The sequence below is a fragment of the Phoca vitulina genome, unplaced genomic scaffold (assembly GCF_004348235.1).
Source record: "Phoca vitulina isolate PV1807 unplaced genomic scaffold, GSC_HSeal_1.0 scaffold16, whole genome shotgun sequence".
In the NCBI taxonomy this organism is placed as follows: Eukaryota; Metazoa; Chordata; class Mammalia; order Carnivora; family Phocidae; genus Phoca; species Phoca vitulina.
In genome coordinates, this window is record NW_022589719.1 from 31,727,586 (window position 1) to 31,748,235 (window position 20,650).

The 20,650-nt window shown below is 63.1% G+C and overlaps 1 protein-coding gene across 6 annotated transcripts; it reads left to right on the top strand.

Moving 5' to 3' along the window:
* The first annotated feature begins 186 nt into the window (after nucleotides 1-186).
* Nucleotides 187-20,450, top strand: PCNX3 (pecanex 3). 6 transcript variants are annotated; one of them, XM_032414401.1, is made up of 35 exons: nucleotides 187-885; nucleotides 1,252-1,439; nucleotides 1,669-1,768; nucleotides 1,890-1,929; nucleotides 2,013-2,108; nucleotides 2,297-3,463; nucleotides 3,955-4,078; nucleotides 4,162-4,340; nucleotides 4,761-4,851; nucleotides 5,233-5,368; nucleotides 6,620-6,780; nucleotides 7,546-7,699; nucleotides 7,986-8,018; nucleotides 8,294-8,465; nucleotides 8,577-8,687; nucleotides 9,033-9,124; nucleotides 9,288-9,397; nucleotides 9,571-9,676; nucleotides 9,782-9,874; nucleotides 10,045-10,195; nucleotides 11,026-11,170; nucleotides 11,531-11,708; nucleotides 12,725-12,833; nucleotides 12,993-13,122; nucleotides 13,494-13,552; nucleotides 13,653-13,868; nucleotides 14,495-14,748; nucleotides 17,136-17,366; nucleotides 17,538-17,641; nucleotides 17,950-18,097; nucleotides 18,198-18,428; nucleotides 18,555-18,829; nucleotides 19,217-19,350; nucleotides 19,431-19,729; nucleotides 19,806-20,450. In XM_032414401.1, the coding sequence occupies exons 1-35, from the start codon at nucleotides 733-735 to the stop codon at nucleotides 20,001-20,003; spliced, it is 6,168 nt and encodes a 2,055-aa protein (XP_032270292.1). In that variant the 5' UTR covers nucleotides 187-732; the 3' UTR covers nucleotides 20,004-20,450. The 6 variants fall into 6 exon arrangements, with proteins under 6 accessions (XP_032270292.1, XP_032270296.1, XP_032270294.1 ...); XM_032414405.1 differs by having other exon boundaries at nucleotides 6,659-6,780; XM_032414403.1 differs by having other exon boundaries at nucleotides 4,165-4,340.
* Nucleotides 20,451-20,650: the final 200 nt, after the last annotated feature.

A 20,650-nucleotide genomic window follows, 5' to 3' on the forward strand; every position in this document is an offset into this window, starting at 1 on the left:
TGTCAACTGTGTTGACAACGCCTAAGTGTGCGCATGCGTCCCAGCGCTACCGCTTTTGGACCTCTCTTCTTTTAGACCGGGACTCTGCGCACGCCCAAAGGGCTCCCCCGCGTCTTAGCGCTCTACCACCTTCCTGCGCGTGCGTCGGGTTTCCTGCCTTCAACTTTTCCTTTTCCGGGTCCCAACTAGGCCTGTCGGGCGCATGCGCCACTGCTGGCTGGCGGCTCGCTGCTCCTTCCGGCCTCCCCCTTGGGCCGGGTCCCGCAGTAGCCGGGCGAGCACGGAGACTGAAGCGAGTGACCTGTAACCCCGGAAGTGGACCTCAGGGTCCCGGGGCTCTCCCCGGGCCGGAGCCGAGGGAGCCGTCGACTGCACCCTCGGAACACCCACTCCACGCCCATCTCTGGATGCCGCCGACGGGTGTCCGGCCCGTGCCCCGCGCTTGCCTACCGGCTCGGCCCCTCGGAGCAGTTCTGGGCCGGGGGTGGGGGCCTGGACCCCGCCCCTGATGAGGCTCCACCCCCGCGTCCAGGCCTCGCACCGCTGACTGCCCGGGTCGGCCCCGCCCCCTGCCCGCCCCCTCGCCCGGCAGACCCCTCTCCCCGGCTGGGGGAGGCCATGGCGTGAGCGCGAGGCCGGGCCCCGGGGCCCTCGGGCACCAGGCGGGGCATGGACCAGCGGCCGCCCCCATGAGGGTCCCGGGAGGGGGGCGCGCGCAGCAGCGGCGGGGCCATGGGGTCGCAGGTATTGCAGATCCTGCGCCAAGGGGTGTGGGCCTCGCTCACTGGCGGTTGGTTCTTCGACCCGCACCAGAGCACCTTCTCCAACTGCTTCCACCTTTACGTCTGGATCTTCCTGCTCACCTTTCCTTTCTTGCTGTACATGGTGAGATGCTGCCGCCACCTGTAACTCCCTCCGGGGAAAGGGAGGGCAGATGTCACGGAGGGGTGCCAACCTGGCAGGGATTCGGCGCTGTGGGGGTGGAGAGAGGACTCACTGCAGAGTTTGGGGTATATGGAGGAGTGGCCAAATTATTCCTTAATTGGGTTGGGTGACCTTGAGCCTCTCATTTGATTTGTCTCCAGTGAGAGGATAGAACCCCTTGACAGGGTCCTTGTACCAGTTGTAAGGGATGGGTGAGGAGGTCTTGTGAATTTGTGAAAGCTGGCTGTGACTGTGGTGGTAGGTCTACCCCGTGGGGAGAGGGGACGGGGCTGCGTGAGGAGGAACCTGACTTGCTGCTGCCTCCAGGTCCTGCCCCCCAGCGTGATGGTGGCCGGTGTGTACTGCTTCGTGGTGGCTGTCATCTTCACTACCATCAAGACTGTGAACTATCGGCTACATGCTATGTTCGATCAGGGCGAGATTGTGGAGAAGCGCAACTCGACCATGGGGGAGCCAGAGGAGGAGCCTGCGCAGGGGGACAGCAGTCTGCCCAGGTGAGTGGGGGAGGGGCTGTGTTGGGAATTAAGGGGTCTTAGTGCCTGGGCTTAAGCCTCGGAGCCTTAGGGACATTGGCTTCAGGAGCAGGTGAGCACCTGTTCTGTGGTCAGCCCCAGACTTGTGAGAGGACCCTTGGGAAGAGAGGAGTGCTGGGGATAGCGGAGGAAGTATAATCTCAAGGGAGGGGGAGGTTAGCTGAAAGTTGATGCTTTTCTCCACTGCTAGGGACCCTGGTGTGGAGATGACAGTGTTTCGGAAAGTGAGTTCCACGCCTCCGGTACGCTGTAGCTCCCAGCATTCTGTGTTTGGCTTCAACCAGGTCTCGGTGAGTGGTCCCTACCCTCGGCCTGTCCCACTCCTCTCCTGGGAGCCTGTCCCCACTGGGGTATGTCCCGAGCCTACTTCTTACTCTGCTTGTTCCTTCATTTCTCTCTTTGTCTGCTCAGGAGCTGCTGCCCCGGATGGAGGACTCTGGGCCCCTCAGAGGTAGGTGGCTGCTGGCTGTGCGGAATGAGAGGGCACCCCGATGTCTTGAAACCCTGCTGACACCTGTGGGGCCGTGGTTGCAGACATCAAGGAGCTGGTGCGGGAGCAGGGCAGCAACAATGTGATTGTGACCTCAGCGGATCGGGAGATGCTGAAGCTAAGTTCACAGGAGAAACTGAGTGAGTGGGCATGATTTGGCAGGGGCTTGTGGGGAGGATTGGCTATTTTGTCTTCGAGTCACCCCAACTTTTGCTTCCCCAGAGCTCTCTTTGTCCTTCAGGATGGGGCCTTCTCGTTGTCCTGCCCCAGCTGGGCTCTGGGGAAGCGGTGGCCACAGGACCCCCTTAGTGACTGGTTCCTTTTGCAGCATGCCCTTTCCTCATCTTGTCTTCCTTTTTTCTGATAGTTGGAGACCTTCCCCAGACACCCCCGGGGGCTGCCCCAGACCCCTCTCTCCCCAGCACAGACTCTTCAGAACGTTCTCCCTTAGCTGGGGATGGAGCCCCCTGGAGTGGGAGCAGTGTGGCCGACACTCCCATGAGCCCCCTTCTGAAGGGGAGCCTCAGCCAGGAGCTGAGCAAGAGCTTCCTGACTCTGACCCGGCCTGAGCGGGCCCTTGTGAGGACCAGCAGTCGACGGGAACAACGCCGGGGAGCAGGCGGCTACCAGCCCCTGGACCGGCGGGGCTCCGGTGAGCCCACGCCCCAGAAAGCGGGCTCCTCGGATTCCTGCTTCAGTGGCACTGACAGGGAGACGTTGAGCAGCTTCAAGAGCGAGAAGACCAACTCAACCCATCTGGACAGCCCCCCCGGTGGGCAAGCCCCCGAGGGCAGCGACACAGACCCTCCGTCTGAGGCTGAGCTGCCCGCATCACCAGATGCCGGAGTCCCCTCTGATGACACGCTGCGTTCCTTTGACACAGTCATAGGAGCGGGGACGCCACCGGGCCCAGCTGAGCCACTCCTGGTTGTGCGGCCCAAGGACTTGGCCTTGCTACGGCCCACCAAACGGCGACCCCCCATGCGAAGACACTCCCCACCTGGCCGTGCCCCTCGGCGGCCCCTGCTTGAAGGTGGGGGCTTCTTTGAGGACGAAGACACCAGCGAGGGCAGCGAACTGAGCCCAGCCTCCAGCCTCCGCTCTCAGCGCCGCTACAGTACTGACAGCTCTTCTTCCACTTCCTGCTATTCCCCCGAGAGCCCCCGTGGTGCAGCAGGGGGACCCCGGAAGCGACGGGCCCCCCATGGGGCTGAGGAGGGGGCTGCTGTGCCCCCCAAGCGGCCCTACGGGACCCAGCGGACGCCTAGTACCGCCAGCGCCAAAACGCATGCCCGCGTGCTGAGCATGGATGGGGCCGGGGGTGATGTCCTCAGGGCCCCCCTGGCTGGCTCCAAGGCTGAGCTGGAGGCCCAGGCGGGGGTGGAGCTGGCTTCTGGTGAGCCTGCTCTGCTGCCCGCTGAGGCCCACAGGGGACCTGCTGCCAACCAACCCGGCTGGCGGGGGGAGCTGCAAGAGGAAGGTGCTGTGGGGGGAGGTGAGTGCCCGCTCTGCTGGGGGGGGGGGGGGGGGTGAACTAGGTATGGGCTTGGGTTTGGACAAAGGCCAGGCTGGAGTGGAGCTGGTCAGAGTTGGCTCGGCCTCTGTCTCAGGCAGCAGGTGGATGTGGACTGAGTGGTTGAGTGATGTCTGCTGAACCCCTCAGATGAGCAGGGCTGGGAGATCTCAGACACCTGGTTCCAGGTTCTGCAGTTAGCACAGAGCCCCGTTCATCGGGGACTCTGAGCGTCCACATTCATTCTCCTGGGCCACCAGCGGGGCAGGGCAAGAGCGTGTCCTTATTTCCAAATGTGGAAACTGAGGCACAAGCGGTTAGGTGACCTGGCTAGGCCCCGGAGGCAGGACACGGTTGGATTAGGCCTGACCTAATCAGGAGCAGCTGCCAGCGCCCCCCCCCCCCCCCCACCCCCGTGTCCGAGGCTGTGTCCGAGCCTCTGTGGCTTATGCACGGGGCCTCTCCCTGGGCAGCAGCTGACGAGACTGGCAAGCGGGACCGCACGAGCAGTGTGCGGCGGACTCAGGCCATCCGCAGGCGCCACAATGCGGGCAGCAACCCCACCCCTCCAGCCTCTGTCATGGGCTCGCCGCCCAGGTGAGCGCCTGCCGGTCGGTCGGAGGGGTGGCGGGGGCCGGTGGCTCTGAGTGGCGCTGACCCGCGGGCTGGCCCTTCCTCAGCAGCCTGCAGGAGGCTCAGCGCAGCCGGGCCGCCTCTCACTCCCGGGCGCTGACGCTGCCCTCCGCCCTGCACTTCGCTTCCTCCCTGCTGCTCACGCGGGCCGGCGCCACCGTGCACGAGGCCTGCACCTTTGATGACACGTCCGAGGGTGCCGTGCACTACTTCTACGACGAGAGCGGTGAGCCCCTCCCCGAGTCCGGGGGCCCGGCACCCCCTCTCCCTCCTGCCGAGGGTCTTCGTCGTCCCAGTGGCAGTGCTCACGCTGTTGGCCACGGACCACCCGCTCAGCCCGTGGTGACTGCTTTCCCTGTGCTGCCCGCCATCAAACCTGCAGTCTCTCTGGGACGTGGGTGGCCTCATTATCTCTGCTCTGCCTGTGAGGAAGCTGAGGCGCGGCCTGAAGTCACAGCTGAGCAAGTGGCAGAACAGGGACCCGAACCCAGGGCGGGCTGACCTGCAGGCCCTCTCCTCCCCAGCTCGGGGTTCCTAGGGGCTGGGCTGCCATCCAGGGGAACTCCTCACTGGGTGGTCCATGTGGGTGAGGCCTCGGTGCCCCTGTCCCTGACGTGCTGCCTTGTGTCCCATACCCCTGGCCCAGGTGTGCGGCGTTCCTACACCTTCGGCCTAGCTGGAGGCGGCTACGAGAACCCTGTGGGGCAGCAGGGGGAGCAGGCAGCCAATGGAGCTTGGTGAGTCTCCAAGCTGGGGCTCTCCTGGCCAGCAGCCTGGCAGGTTGCCGTTTCTGGGGATTTTCTCATTTTTTTTGCTGTGCTGGGGCAGGGACAGCTCAGAACCTTCAGAAGAAGAGAGTGGGAAGCAGCAAAGGGCAGGCGTACGGGGATCCTTTGACACTGTAGGAACGTGACATTTCTGGGCAGGAGGCTTCCAGGAAGCCCAGGGCCTGGGAGGCAGGCACTTCTGCCACTGGCTTCCTCTGGGTCCTTTGTGATCCTCTTGGGTATCTGAGCAGCCTCCTGAGGACCCTGGTCATGGCCTGACTTTGGCCTTAGTCCCACCACTGTCCTGGGGCTCTCCAGTGGCTCCGATCTTCATGGCTGCTGTTCCTACAGGGACCGCCACTCGCATTCCTCCAGCTTCCACTCGGCCGATGTCCCTGAGGCAGCGGGCGGCCTGAACCTGCTGCAGCCGAGGCCCGTGGTTCTGCAGGGCATGCAGGTGCGCCGTGTGCCCCTGGAGATCCCGGAGGTGAGGAGCCAGTGGTCAGGGTAGCACCTGTAGGAGGGGCCGCAGCGGCAGGGGGCGCAGGGCAGGTCGCGGAGCCCAGGTGCCGAGAGGGACAGGCCGCTCAAGTGAGGGCTCTGGGGGCCCGCGTTTGTGTCCTGACCTTTGATGGCTGCCCCTGGGTGTGCAGGCTCTGGTTCTCTGTGGCTCAAGGAGTCGTTCATTCGTTTATTCAACAAGTGTGTATGGAGTATCTTCTTTATTCTGGAGAGGCCCACAGGGAGCGGGGAGGGCGGGTCTCTGCGGTGAAACCCGCAGAAGAGGTCAGCTTACACGGCCGTGGCCTGGCGCTCCGTGTGCTGGGCCTGGGCGTGTGGCATGGCTCTGGGCACTCTGTCCCTGCTCGTTACCATAACCTCCCGTTTCACTCTGAAAGCGTCCCGCTTTGGATAATAATTTACGCGGTCAGTCTAGGAACAACAGAAGCGTTAAGGACGTGCAAGACGCAGACTCAGAATTTAAAGAATTATGGTGAAAAGGGCACCCACACACTTAACGCTCAGGGTCACAGAACACATGCAGTGCTCAGAAGCCCCACGTGTCCCTTTCTGATGCACTTATTCTCCTTAGTTGTCACACAGGAGGGGCACCATGGTCCTGATACAGCTGATGGCCACATCCAGAGGCAGGGGCCGTGCATCTTTGGCTCTGCATGGTATCCCCAAGGCCTGGCACAGGGCCAGGCCCATAGCTTGCCCCCTAAGTATTTGCTGAATGAAGGGCACAAGAAATTCCAAGAGATTGAGTAGCTTGCCTAGGGCCTCACAACACGGCCATTGGCACCCAGGCCTGTCGTCAGGGCTGGTGCTCTATGTGTTCAGCGTGGGGTGGTCAGAGTGACCCATGAGGGCTCTGTCCAGGAGGACGGTACCATTTGTACTGGGTCCCAAAGGACAGGGTGGACTTCACTGAGCCCAGGAAGAGGCAGGAGAGGCTGCCTGAGTGGGGAGGACAGACATGGGCGCTGGCGACTCTGGCCCTCGGCAGCCCCAGCAGTCCCCAGGAGCCATTGAGCCATGTCCCGGGGACCTGGAGAGAGGAACGCGCCTTTGTGATGGAGCAGCAGGACAGGCCACAGGGCCACTAGGTGGCGGGGACTTTCTTTCTGTGCTGGAGGAGATGGCTGACAAGCCAGTGTGCACCGGGAAGGGGAGTGGTGGCAATGGACCGTGTTGGGGGGCGAGGGGCTGATGGCTGCGGCTGTGGGGACCGCAGTTTGACCTGCTGGACCAGGACTCCCTGCACGAATCCCAGGAGCAGACGCTGATGGAGGAGGCGCCGCCGCGGGCCCAGCACAGCTACAAGTACTGGCTCCTTCCTGGCCGCTGGACGTCCGTGCGCTACGAGCGGCTGGCCCTCCTGGCCCTGCTGGACCGGTGAGTGCCTGGCCCCGGGCCTTCCGGACCCTCTAAACGTGTGGAGCCCATCACCATCAGAGAACCTAGTGGCGGGGGCCGCTGAAGGTGCCTCAGGGGCTGAGGTCTGTGGTGGGGTTTGACTAGGTCCTTCTCGGGTATAAAGAGGTGGCTGAGTGGATGGTGCTCTACTTACTCCCTGTCCAAAAGCTCTGCTCCCAGCTGTTCCCATCCAGTCTGTTGCTTTTGTTTGCTTCAGTGTTAAGAGTTGATGAAATTGAGTTCTGTCGTCTAAAAAAGCTCATAAACCCCTTATCTGAGTCTTCCCATTTCTTAGGGGTAATTGAGGCCCAGGAAGCCAGAGAGGGAAGTCAGATGACTTTTGTTGTCTGCGTGGATGGCTTGGGCCTAGAACCTGTGGCCCGGCTTCCCACACTCTGGATTTCCTCCTGGCACTGCAGTGGGCGTGTGCCGGGCACCGCCTGTTTGGGCATGCGCGAGCCGCAGACAGGCAAGCCCCTCAGTGGTGGCCCTTGGAGCCTCAGGGTCTGGAAGGGGCAAAGATCGGGATGCAGGGCAGCAATGGGGCAGCTTCCGGGAGCAGGGGCCACCCGGCCCCGTCCTTGAAAGGGATAGGTTCGTGTATCTAGAGGAGGAGGGGTGGTCTGGGCACAGGCTCAGAAGTGGGCCTTTGTGGCTGGGTCTTGCCCTCCTCCCCACTCCACCTGCCTTCGCCCCACTAGCTGGGAAGGAGATGGGTGTGCCCTGACCCTGCTGTCTCTCCAGGACTCGGGGGCTGGTGGAGAACATACTCGGCGTCGGCCTGAGCAGCCTCGTCGCCTTCCTGGGCTACCTGTTGCTGCTCAAGGGCTTCTTCACGGATATCTGGGTCTTCCAGTTCTGCTTGGTCATCGCCTCCTGCCAGTATTCCCTGCTGAAGGTCAGGCCTTGCTCCTTGCGTTTCCTTCCCCCACCCACCTCTTTCCAGATATCTCCATGCCCGCAACCTGTTTTGAGGGGTGTGAGCTCGAAAGCAGAGAAGGTGCTTAAGATCCCCTGTAGTCAGCCTCCCATCTTACCCATGAGAGAACTGAGGCTCAGAACGGTGTAGGGTCCTGCCCTGGCCACCCCTGACAGTCCGGTGGTGGAACTGAGCAGGTCCTGGGGTCTCTGACCCTCCCTTGGGCTCTGGCTCTCATTGCCAACGTAGCTCCTGTCTCTTCCAGAGCGTCCAGCCTGATGCGGCATCTCCCATGCACGTGAGTACCAGTGCCTTTCCCCACGAGGCTCGGGCGTGGGCCGTGGGTAGGGGCTGAGACAGGTGTGGAGGGGTCTGGGAGAGGCAGGGCTCCCTTACCACCCCTGTGGCCTCAGATCCTCAGTCCTGCTGCCCTCACCCTGCCAGGCTTTCTATCTTGGATCCGGGGCCATGGGCAGGGCACAGGAACATGCATGAGCCTGTGCGTGTGTGCGTGCACGTGTGTGCGGGGTGGTCAGCTGGGCAGACCTGGCCCCTCACCGTCCTGCTCCCCAGGGCCACAACTGGGTGATCGCATATAGCCGGCCTGTCTACTTCTGTATCTGCTGTCTGCTCATCTGGCTGCTGGACGCCCTGGGCTCAGCTCAGCCCTTCCCCCCCGTCTCCCTGTACGGCCTCACGCTCTTCTCCGCCTCCTTCTTCTTCTGTGCCCGTGACGTGGCCACCGGTGAGATCGGGCAGCGTTGAGGTGGCCCGGGGGAGTGAGGGCCCAAGGGTGACGGGCCAAGGGGTGGCCTGCAGGCTGACCGACCGGACCTTTGCTTTCCCTCCCTGACAGTGTTTACCTTGTGCTTCCCGTTCGTCTTCCTCCTGGGCCTCCTGCCCCAGGTCAACACTTGCCTCATGTACCTGCTGGAGCAGATAGATATGCACGGCTTCGGGGGTACAGGTATGGGGCCCATGGTGGCTTGGGGGTCGGGAGGCAGCGTGGGGCCCAGAAGGGGCTGTGGCTTAGTTATGTGGCTCCAGCCTTTTGCTGATCTTTCTCCTCTGTTTATACTGTGGATCTCAAGAGCCCGTCTCTTCCCCCCTCCTCCCCCCAAGCAAGTGGTTTAAACCCAAGAACGCCAGAAGCTCTGAGGACCACTCAGGGCTCAGGGAGCAGACAGCAGTGGGCTGGGGATGGGTCCCAGGGAGGTTAGCCTGTGGGAATTGAGGGGCAGCGGGGTGGGGGTGAGGTGGGATGCCAGCAGGTAGGAGTTGGTCTTTACCTGCTCTTTCTCCCCCCTCACAGCTGCCACCAGCCCGCTCACGGCGGTCTTCAGCCTATCCCGCAGCCTGCTCGCTGCTGCCCTGCTCTATGGTTTCTGCCTTGGGGCCATCAAGGTAGGGATGACCTGTGGGGTGGGGGGCATGCTGAGGCCCGGGGGGGTCATTGGGACAGGACTGTGAATTGGGATCAGCAGTGGCTTCTCCCATGGGGGGACCCCCCCAGCGCCCCCCCACGCTTACCCTTGCCTCCCTTGACCAGCATGGGTTCTCTCCCCAGACTCCTTGGCCGGAGCAGCACGTCCCTGTCCTCTTCTCGGTCTTCTGTGGCCTCCTGGTGGCACTGTCCTACCACCTGAGCCGTCAGAGCAGTGACCCCACTGTGCTCTGGTGGGTGCCCGCATGTGCCTGTCCGTGCGCATGTGTGTGTTTGTGTGAGTGTGCATGGCAAGAGTTGGCGGTGGGGATCTGTGCACGTGCCTGTCACCAGCTGACCCTGGAGCCCGCGGGAGGAGGGGCGGCCTCCGCAGACCCGGGCCCCTGCCTTTTCTCACCCACCCCAGGTCCCTGATCAGGAGCAAGCTCTTCCCCGAGCTGGAGGAGCGGAGCTTGGAGACAGCTCGGGCTGAGCCCCCAGACCCACTGCCAGACAAGATGCGCCAGTCGGTGGTGAGAGGCTGGAGCATGGGGTTCTAGTCTCGGGGCGGAGGGCTGCCAGGGTGCGGTCGGCCCCGGGCTGGCGGGCACCCACGCTCGTGTGTCCCGGCCTTGCAGCGTGAGGTCCTGCACTCTGACCTGGTGATGTGTGTGGTGATTGCCGTGCTCACCTTCGCCGTCAGCGCCAGCACCGTCTTCATCGCCCTGAAGGTGCGTGTGGCCTGGGCCACCCCTGCCCCCTCGCTCTTTGCAGGAGCCTGCTTAGCTTGAGGGCCCCGGGCCGCCATGGCCTCAGGTCCTCTGCCCAGGCCCGTGCCCCAGCCCCGTGGGCTCCGTGGCCCGCTCGCCTGGGCTGAGCCTCCGGCCTCCCCCTCTTGCAGTCGGTGCTGGGCTTCGTGCTGTACGCGCTGGCCGGGGCCGTGGGCTTCTTCACGCACTACCTGCTGCCGCAGCTCCGCAAACAGCTGCCCTGGTTCTGCCTGTCGCAGCCTGTGCTGAAGCCGTCTGAGTACAGCCAGTATGAAGTGCGCGGTGAGTGCCTGCCCCGGGGCGCTGGGGTCCCTCCGCCCCTCCTGCCCCGGTTGGGGGGCGGGGTACCTGCAGCCTGGTGAGAGCTCAGAGTGCCAGCAGGGGGCAGCCTCTGCCCATGCCCCTGGTCCCCGCGCTTGCGCAGGGCCCTGCAGCAGCCCCACCTGCCCTCCCGTCCTGCCTGCTGCGCCCCAGCCAGGCCCCTGCTTGCCTCTCACGCTGCCCGCCCTGCTCTTTCTCTGCTCCTCTTGCTTTCTCTGGGGAGATGGAGAATGTAGAATTCCAAGGCCCTAAAGGGTTCTGTCGTCCGGAAGGATTGACTGGTTGCCCATAGACTAGGTCTGCCAGGCTGATTTTCATTTGGGCTGTGTGATAAAGCGCCTCTAAGCCTCGGGTTCGTCACCTGGATCTGTTACACGAAGTTCCACATGCCCTGTTCTGCGTAAGCGATGAAAGATTTTGCCCACTGGGCTGGCGTTCCCACGTGGCTACAGTCAGCTCAAGCCGGGGGGCCAGTGACCCGTGATGAAGGGGCTGTAGCTCGAGGTCACCGTGTGTGTGGGCCTCACCCAGCCTGCCTTGGCTCCAGCGGACATCAGGGATGTCCTCATTAGGTTTGTTTTTCCACACAGCAGAATGGGCAAGGCGTGTGCCCTGAGACCCTGAATGTCCTGCCCGGGCCTCCTCGCTCTCATTTGAGTTGCCACAAAGTCTCTGGGGACCCGCAGAGCCGCGGTTTGCCTTCCCTCCAGGCCCCCTCCAGGCGTGCACCTGACCTGGCCCAGCAGTGGGAGGGGAGCGCGGAGGGTCAGCAGTCCTGCCTCCCGTTGCAGGCGCTGCGCAGGTGATGTGGTTTGAGAAGCTGTATGCCAGCCTTCAGTGCATCGAGAAGTACCTCATCTACCCTGCCGTGGTGCTCAATGCCCTCACGGTGGACGCCCATGCCGTCGTCAGCCACCCGGACAAGTTCTGCCTCTAGTGAGGACTGCCCCCCCCCGTCCCCCACCATCCCCGTCTGCATTCCCATGGGACACGTGGGACACCGAAGCCCACAGACGGAATGACGCCTGCCTCAGTTGCCCCAGCAAGCAAGCAAAAGCAGTTCTCGAGCTCCTGACGCTCTCTGTTGAGACAGTTGCCTCTTTGAAAACAGATGTGTCTCCTAGATGTGTCTTTAAAGGGGGACCCCTTTAGAGAGCAGAGACTGAGCGTCCCTCGCCCACAAGAGCAGGGCCCAGCTCGGCGGAGCCCAGGCCAGGGCTGGGGAGGGATGGGCCCCGACCCCCTCCGCCCCCCGCGAGTCCCACCTGCCACCTAATGCCTGTTCCTCATCCACAGCTGCCGGGCGCTGCTGATGACGGTGGCTGGGCTGAAGCTGTTGCGCTCCGCCTTCTGCTGCCCACCCCAGCAGTACCTGACCTTGGCCTTCACTGTCCTGCTCTTCCACTTCGACTACCCACGCCTCTCCCAGGGCTTTTTGCTCGACTACTTCCTCATGTCCCTGTTCTGCAGCAAGGTGAGTTGGCGGCCACGTTGCCGGCTCTAGGCTGTGCGGCGGGAGCAGAACCTGTCTGCGTTGGCAGCGGGGAGAACTTCCCCAGGGGCCTGCAGCCCTGTAGTTGCTGCCCCACGTCGACCCCGCCATGGGCCTTTGCAGCACGTGCCCCAGGGGCACGGAGGAAGCTGTGGTTTAAAGCACCAAAGTGACATGCCTCGGGTCCCCCAGAGAATTGGTGACCAGCCAGGACTTGAATCCAAGTCTGTCTGGCTTCGCTGCCTGTTCTCGGAGTCATGGCCCTTCACCACCTTCCTCGTGAGCAGTTACTAGGTGGTCAAGACTTGGCCTTGTCCTCTGGAAACCAGCCTCTGAGCTCTGCCCCTTGGCCGGCCACAGCCCTGGGGAGCAGTTAAGAGCTGAGTTTCAAAAGCCCCTGGGGCCTGGATAGATCTAGACTGCTCTGCCACACCGTGGGACCCCCTGGTGTGGGGTTCAGTGGGGGAATCACTGAACAGAGAGCCATTCCCTGACACTGTACCGGAGGCCTGGGGTGGTGCCTGCCATGAGACCCCAGCATGGCCCTGAGCCATTTTCTCTTTTACATGGGCGTTCTAGTCTGGCTTCTGGTCTGGTCCAGGATGGTAGAGATCCAAACTGTGACCCCTCTGAGGGCGGGGCCCGTCTCGACTTTCAATATCATGGTCGAGGCCCAGCCTCATCACTGACTGATGGCTTGAGCAAGTCGTCATCCTACCCTGCTTTTTCTGAACTTTCCCATCTGCAAAATGGGGCCAGAATGGGAAGCTCCCAGGGTGGTCCTGCCAATAGTCGGCTAACGCTCCCTTAGAGGGTCTGCTAACAATAACAGGTGCTTTGAGCCAGGTCCAGAGAGAAAGGGCTGGGAGTGATGTTGAGCTTGCCTCCCACACGGGCAGCCGCTGGGGTAGCCCTGAGGCTCTGCGTGGGTCCTTGGCTGACCCCCGCTCTGTGAGTGACCTGCATATCTTTTCCTTTGCCCTCTCTGACCCTGCCAGTTGTGGGACCTGCTGTACAAGCTGCGTTTTGTGCTGACCTACATCGCGCCCTGGCAGATCACCTGGGGCTCCGCTTTCCACGCTTTCGCCCAGCCCTTCGCCGTGCCTCGTACCCAGCCTGCTGCCCGCGGCCTGGGGTGGGGGGTGGCGTGCAGGGAGGACGGCGGCCTGGATGGGGGCGCGCGGGGCAGGTTGATGAGAGTTAACGGGTGGTGAGGGAGGCTAGGGAGGGTCCTGTGTGCCCGCCACCTCCTTGACTCGTGCCCAGACTCGGCCATGCTGTTCGTTCAAGCTCTGCTCTCGGCACTTTTCTCCACGCCACTCAACCCCCTGCTGGGCAGCGCCGTCTTCATCATGTCCTACGCGCGGCCCCTCAAGTTCTGGGAGCGCGACTACAAGTGAGTCTCGAGGGAGCAGGCGGGTCACCCAGCGGGGCCTCAGAAGGAAGGGGAGCTTGGAGCCCCGGCGGGGCGCAGAGAGAGGCCGCGGCAGGGGTGCAAGTGCTTGGGCATGGCAGGCTTCAGGTGGCTGATCTGATGAGCGCAAAACCTGAGTCCGTCCAAGCCTCGGGCTCACCCCCTGTGCTTCCTGGCTGTGTGGTCCTGGGGGAGTCCCCTCACGTCCCGGAGCCTCGGCCTCCTGTGAAATGGGACTCTCATGGCATCTGCCCAGAGCACAGGGGTGTGGGCTCCAAGGCCGCCGTGGTGGGCTGGCGGGGATCCTCTTCGGAACCTGTCGGCCGACTATGTTTGTCATTCTGTCTGAACAGCACTAAACGTGTGGATCATTCCAACACCCGCCTGGTCACACAGCTGGATCGGAACCCCGGTGTGTACTCGGCTACCCGGGGGCCTTTAGGGCAGCGCCTCCGTGGGGAGGGGGCCTCGCTCGTCATTTTGTCCATTTGTCTGTCTGTCCTGGGTCTCAGGCGCTGACGACAACAACCTCAACTCCATCTTCTACGAGCACTTGACACGCTCGCTGCAGCACACGCTGTGTGGGGACCTGGTGCTGGGCCGCTGGGGCAACTATGGCCCTGGCGACTGCTTCGTCCTGGCCTCCGACTACCTCAACGCCCTGGTGCACCTCATCGAGGTCGGCAATGGCCTTGTCACCTTCCAGCTGCGTGGCCTTGAGTTCCGGGGTGAGCCTTGGGGCCTGGGCCTGACGTTTCATAGCGTGTGAGGGCTGGGTTCTAATCCAGCCCTGCCCTGGTTTGCACGGTGACCTTGAGCAAGGCACTCTTCCTCCCTAGGCCTGGGTTTCCCAGTATGAGTGGTGAGGTGTCAGGGTCTCATTCAGCCAAGCCGTGTCCCTGTCCTGACTCTGGGTCCACAGGGACCGAACAGGCTGCTCTGGCGGAAGCGTGGGCCTGGAGCTCTGGGTTCTCCCACCAGCTGCCCCTGACCTGCTCTCTGGTCTTGGGCTTGGCTCAGGTTGGGTGCCACATAAAGCCCCTGGTGGGTGAGCTAGTAGCTCTTTGCCCTCAGGAAGACGCACATGCTGGATGTCAGCCTCGGAAGAGGCCTCTGAGGGTACACAGGGGCTCGAGGCACAGCTCACGAGTACTGTGAACCTGAGCAGGTCACTTCTATGAGTTTCAGTCTTTGCCGTGGCCTCTGGGAGTCTGGAGGAGGAAGGGTCGTGCATCTAGTAACGGTTGCTCCCGGCATCCCCAGGCAGGGAACAGTGAAGACCTGGGCACTTGCTAGGGGGAAGGCGGGCAGGGAGGTCCCGGTGGCCCCCTGACCGGGCGCCGCGCACCTGCAGGTACATACTGCCAGCAGCGCGAGGTCGAGGCCATCACGGAGGGCGTGGAGGAGGATGAGGGCTGCTGCTGCTGTGAGCCCGGCCACCTGCCGCGGGTCCTGTCCTTCAATGCCGCCTTCGGGCAGCGCTGGCTGGCCTGGGAGGTGACGGCCAGCAAGTACGTGCTGGAGGGCTACAGCATCAGCGACAATAACGCGGCCTCCATGCTGCAGGTCTTTGATCTCCGCAAGATCCTCATCACTTACTACGTCAAGGTACGGCCGGCGGGTGGCTGGGCAGCAGGGGTCCCTGCTAACGATCGCTCACTGACCGGGAGCATCCTGAGTATCATCTTCTGGTTGGTTGGGAACCGGTTTGCCCAAGGGAAAGAGAGGCCTTTGAGAGTTTAAGCATTCTCCAAGATGCCACCCACCACGGGACAGCAGGCCTCAGGGGCCCCGGCAGCTTGTGTGTGGCTGCAACAGTGGGGCGTGGGGGGCGGGGCTCGCTGTCACCCTCCTCTAGAAGATGCACTTTGGACAGTGAGTACGGGGGGCAGGTGGGCAGCGTGGGCAGGGATCCCCTCACTGGGCTGCTGGTCCTGGGAAGGGCAGCTGCTGAGGCCAGCCTTCTAGACCCCCAGGAGCCCGCCCCCCTCCCATCAGCACAGAGGGACGATGATGCTAACGGTGGTAAGTGATAACCATAGGCGTGGCTGCCCAGCAGTGGTGACTACCAGGGGGCAGGCTCTGTGCCAGGCACCACTCCTGAGCTGGGTGAAGCCCACCACACCCTTCGAGAGAGATCCCGATGTCTGAGCTGTGGAAGTTGGCTGACAAAACGAAGTGATTAGCCTGAGGTCCCAGGATCAGGAGAAAGTGGCGGAGCCGAGCTCAGACCCAGGCCCGGGCCTGGTGCTCCAAGCCCCTGCGGGCGGTGTTGAGGGCTGTGAGGCACAGTGTGGGGTCCAGTGGGAGCCCTGGACTGGGTTCTGGGAAGCCTCCTTTGGGATGTCACCTCCTTTGCTGTGCCTCAGTTTATCCCCTTGAGGAGGGGTCACTGTAGTTCTGTGAGCGGACAGGAATGATGGCCCCCAGAGGAAGGGCACCATGGCAGTGAGGTGAGGGCCGCTCCTGCCCACGTTCCCTCTGCCCTCAGCAGCTGCCCCGGGGCTCCCTGTGTGGGGCCGGGGTGGGGGGAGGCGTGCTGGGGCCCAGGGAAGCCTGCTCACCTGAGGTTCTCTCTAGGGCAGTCCTCTGCACCTCCTAGCTGTCCTCTTGTCTCCGTGGACATCCCATCTGTGGCACACACCAGAGAAGCTGTAATTTCTCTGTCGTTTTTCCCGTCCACGCAGCCACCCCTAGCGAAGGGTGTGCGAGCCTCACGCCCCTCACCTTCACCAAGAAAGACGCTGTGGTCCAGACAGGGACATTCCTAGTCTCAGGTCATCCGGGGTCACAGTTCTGTCCACCTTCTTCCCCCACTGGCAGAGAAGTGCCCTTACGCAGGTCACCCTGCTGCTTCCCGCAAGCCCAGCTCAAGGCCAACGCGGCCTTCTCGTGGCCGTGCACCGGGCACCCAGCCAGGCCCGGGCTGGCAGGCCGAGATGAGCCCCGCCCCTGCCCAGTTTGCCGCCCCGTGGGGGAGCTCACCGGCCACAGCCACAGCTGCCTCACAGGCCGGGCACGGTCAGAGCAGGGTAGGGGTGTCCGGAGGACCTGGGGAATGCTCTGCCATGTGAGTTGGGGCTGCCCGGGCAGTGTCTGGTGGGGGGTGGCAGCTGTTGAGGGCAGCCTCTCGGGCCTGCATATCCCACCAGAGCTACCCTGCTGGACGTTCCTACTCCTGCTGCCTGGGGGCCCTCTGCTCGTGGCCAGCTGCAGTACCCGCCCCAGCCCTGGACTTCCCACCCTGTCCCCGGGCACGGGGCCAGCCCCATCGGCTCCATCCCAGGGTGGCACATGGAATCCCAGTAACCTTCCTGGTTGCCAACTGCCAGCCTCACACTGCCCATTCGTCCTGCCCGTCTGCCTTCCAGAAGCTCTTCTCCGTTGGCTCAAACCCCTGTTCAGCAACAAGCATCCCCTGAAAGGGTACAGGAGCCTCTGACTTTGGACACAGGTTACTGCGCCCTTGCCTTTCCTCTGAGAGGAATGCCCTGTGGCTGTCAGCCCTCAGCTGCCTGAAGGGACCCAGGACCCACAGGCACTTAGGCCCCACTGGCCTGTAGGCAGCCCCACTACCTCAGCCTGACCTTCCAAGGCCTCTGAGATCTGGATGCCACAGCGGAATGGTGTGGAAGGTCCTGGGGGCTCCAATCCTAGCTCAGTCTGCCCTGCTGTGTAACCTCAGGCAAGTCTGCTGTCTTTCTGAACCTCAGTCTCTTAACAAATGGGGGATCTTCTGAAGCAAGCAGGCGAGCACTTGCCACAGTGCAGAACCTTCCAGGGGATGCTTGGTAAGGGGGGGCTGCTTCCTGGCAGCTTTCTCTCTTCTCCTCCCTGGCCTCGGAGAGGGGAGCAGACTAGCCCGTGTAGCTTCAGGGAACTCAGAGGAGACACGAGGTGGGTGTCCTAGGCCGCATCCTGGTGCTTTCTCTTCCGTGGCTAGGGCATGACCCCAGTCACTGGCCCCAGCTCTGATGCCTGCCCTCTCCTCCCAGAGCATCATCTACTACGTGAGCCGCTCACCGAAGCTGGAGGCATGGCTCAATCATGAGGGCATCGCAGCAGCCCTGCGGCCCGTGAGGGCACCAGGCTACGCTGACTCGGACCCCACCTTCTCACTGAGTGTGGATGAGGACTATGACCTTCGCCTCTCCGGTCTCTCACTGCCTTCCTTTTGTGCGGTGCACCTTGAGTGGATCCAGTACTGTGCCTCCCGGCGCAGCCAGGTCCGGCCTCCACTACCCTGGGGCTGCCCCCCCTGCCCCATCCCCAAGTTCTCCCTTCCCTGTACGGGTCCTCTTGCTCTCACCCTCCCTTGGTCTGGGCCCTAGCCCCCACTGCAAGTTCCCTGTCCTGGATCTGAGTGGGGCTCTGGGGACGGGGTCCTTGTGCTGCAGCCTGTGGACCAAGATTGGAACTCGCCGCTGGTCACGCTGTGTTTTGGCCTGTGTGTGCTGGGCCGACGGGCCCTGGGGACAGCCTCGCATAGCATGTCTGCCAGGTGAGCGCCACAGGTCCAGCCGGGCCTCCTGTGTTTTCCTTTACCCTCTCCGCAAAGAGCTCTGGGCCAGCAGCCCCCAGGAACCGCATCAGCCCTTCCTTAAGGGCGGCTCCTCCCTGTGGGCAAGGCGCCTCCCAGTTCTAGACCTTGTGCGTTCCTCACCACCCCGTGAGGGACCTAGACAGAGACCAACCTTGTCAGGATGGGGAAGCGGAGGCCCAGCATGAAGAATGGTCTCAGCTCAGACCCCTGTGTGGAGCGCCAGAGCTCCGAAACCTTCACGCTCCCCTGTTCCTTCTCTCCCCCAGCCTGGAGCCCTTCCTCTACGGCCTGCACGCCCTGTTCAAGGGGGACTTCCGCATCACCTCCCCGCGTGACGAGTGGGTCTTTGCTGACATGGACCTGCTTCATCGTGTGGTGGCGCCCGGGGTTCGCATGGCCCTCAAGCTTCACCAGGTGGGGAGAGGTGTGCCCAGGTAGGGTGGGCATTTGGGGGATGAAGCCCCTCCACAGGGCAGGGGCCGCTGACCCAGCCTCCATCCCGTTGGCCCCGCAGGACCACTTCACATCCCCAGATGAGTACGAGGAGCCGGCCGCTCTGTATGATGCCATCGCCGCCAACGAGGAGCGCCTGGTCATCTCACATGAGGGTGACCCGGCCTGGCGCAGCGCCATCCTCAGCAACACACCCTCACTGCTGGCTCTGCGCCACGTCCTGGATGACGCCTCGGACGAGTACAAGATCATCATGCTCAACCGGCGCCACCTCAGCTTCCGAGTCATCAAGGTGCGGAGGGAGGGCCCTCCCCACCCCCCGCTGGCCCCCCCCCCCCCCCCCCACCGGCCCCCCGGTCTTCCCCCCCCGTCGGCCCCCCGGCCCGGCCCCCTGACCCTTGTGCGTGGCCGCCCGCAGGTGAACCGCGAGTGCGTCCGTGGCCTGTGGGCCGGGCAGCAGCAGGAGCTGGTGTTTCTGCGCAACCGCAACCCCGAACGTGGCAGTATCCAGAATGCCAAGCAGGCGCTCCGCAACATGATCAATTCTTCCTGTGACCAGCCGCTGGGCTACCCCATCTACGTGTCGCCCCTTACCACCTCGCTGGCCGGCAGCCACCCCCAGCTGCGGGCACTGTGGGGCGGCCCCGTCAGCCTGAGTGCCATTGCCCGCTGGCTTCTGCACAGCTGGGAGAGGTGAGCCCTGCATGCCGCCCTGAGCCCGCGGGGCTGAGGTCCTGGAGTGGGAAGCAGAGGCTCAGCGAGGTGAAGCAACTTCCTCCTAGGGCTCAGAGTGAGGAAGTGCTGGAGCCAGGCCTGGGCCCTCAGAGCCGACACCATCCCAGAGCTGACCCGCCTTCACGCTGCGCTCCCACAGTTGAAGGTGGCCTTTCGCCTTCAGAGCCGTCGATAATGCCTCTCTTAGAAGACCCTGCAAAGTAGATGGCAAAATCTCTTAGAGATGGGATCCTGGGGCTCAGCGATGTTAGCTGGCGTGTCCTAGAGCTGGGGACTTGCGCCTCTGCAGTCTCGGGCCCCCCCCCCGCCAACCTGCCCCCCCCCCCCCCCCCGCCCCCATCCCAGGCTTCATAAGGGCTGCGGTGCCGGCTGCAACAGCGGTGGGAACGTGGACGACTCGGACTGTGGCGGAGGCGGCGGCTTGACCTCCCTCAGCAATAACCCCCCCCCGGCACACCCCACACCTGAGAGCACAGCAGGTGAGCTGGCAAGGCCGGCCTGAGCCAGTGGGCGAGAGCAGCCAAGCTGAGATCTTGACCCTCTTATCTGTCTCCCACAGGCAGTGGCGACCAGCCCCTCCCTCCCGGCCCAGGCTGGGGCCCTTGGCCTTCCCTGAGCGGCTCTGGTGATGGGCGCCCCCCTCCTCTGCTGCAGTGGCCGCCCCCTCGGCTCCCTGGAGCAGCCCCTGCTTCCCCCGCCCCCACTGAGGGTCCCCGGCCCTCAAGGCCCCCTGGCCCTGGTCTCCTCAGTTCTGAGGGTCCCAGTGGGAAGTGGAGCCTGGGGGGTCGGAAGGGGCTAGGGGGCTCTGAGGCGGAGCCAGCCTCAGGGAGCCCCAAAGGAGGCACTCCCAAATCTCAGGTAAGGGTCCTGTGGAAGGCTTGCGTCCTGAGCTACTCAGGTCTGCTTTTCCACCAACCTCTCTCCCCTCTCCTAGGCGCCCCTAGACCTCAGCCTCAGCCCGGATATCAGCACCAACGCCTCCTCGCCCCTCAGAGCAGCCCAGGACATTCCTTGCTTGGACAGCAGTGCTCCTGAGAGTGGCACACCCACTGGGACCCTGGGTGACTGGCCTGCCCCTGCTGAGGAGCGTGAGAGCCCGGCCGCCCAGCCCCTGCTGGAGCATCAGTACTGAGCGGCCTGGTACCCTCTGGATCCCAGCCCCAGGATTCAGTAACTTGGATCCCTGGTCTCTGGCCCCTTTGCTGGACCACAGAACTGAGTGGCTTTGGCTTCCACATCTGAATCCTCACCTCTGGCTGCCTTAGCTAGAGTATCAGAACTAAGTGGCCCAGATCTCTGACCTTGATCCCTGATCTCTCATCCCTAGTCCAGGGCCTGGGCTCCCCAAACTGAGGCAGGCAGCTTCCCAGCCAGGCCCTAAAAGCCAAACCCATGGGCTGGTCCCGCTTCGAGCCCGAGGCCAGGACTGACTTGACTTGGCCCCTGGGCCTGCACTGCCTGCAGGGGCAGCCCCCTGGCCTGGACCTGGGGCTGAAATGTGGGAAGGGTGGTTTCTTTTTTTCTTTCTTTTTTTTTTTTCGTGCTTCGGAGACACCAGAATTAATAACACTATTTTTGATTTTGGTTGGTGTTTTCTTTTTCTGACTGGGAATGTTTGGGTGGAGGGTAGAGGAGGGTGGCCAGGTCAGGGTAGATGAGCACAGAGAGGGGGATAAAGAATGTGGGGCTGGGTTATGATGGAGATAGCGGTAAGACCCAAGTGGGGTTCAGGTAGGCCTAGGTCCCCTTCCTCACAAGTCTGTTCCTTTTTAAACCTTG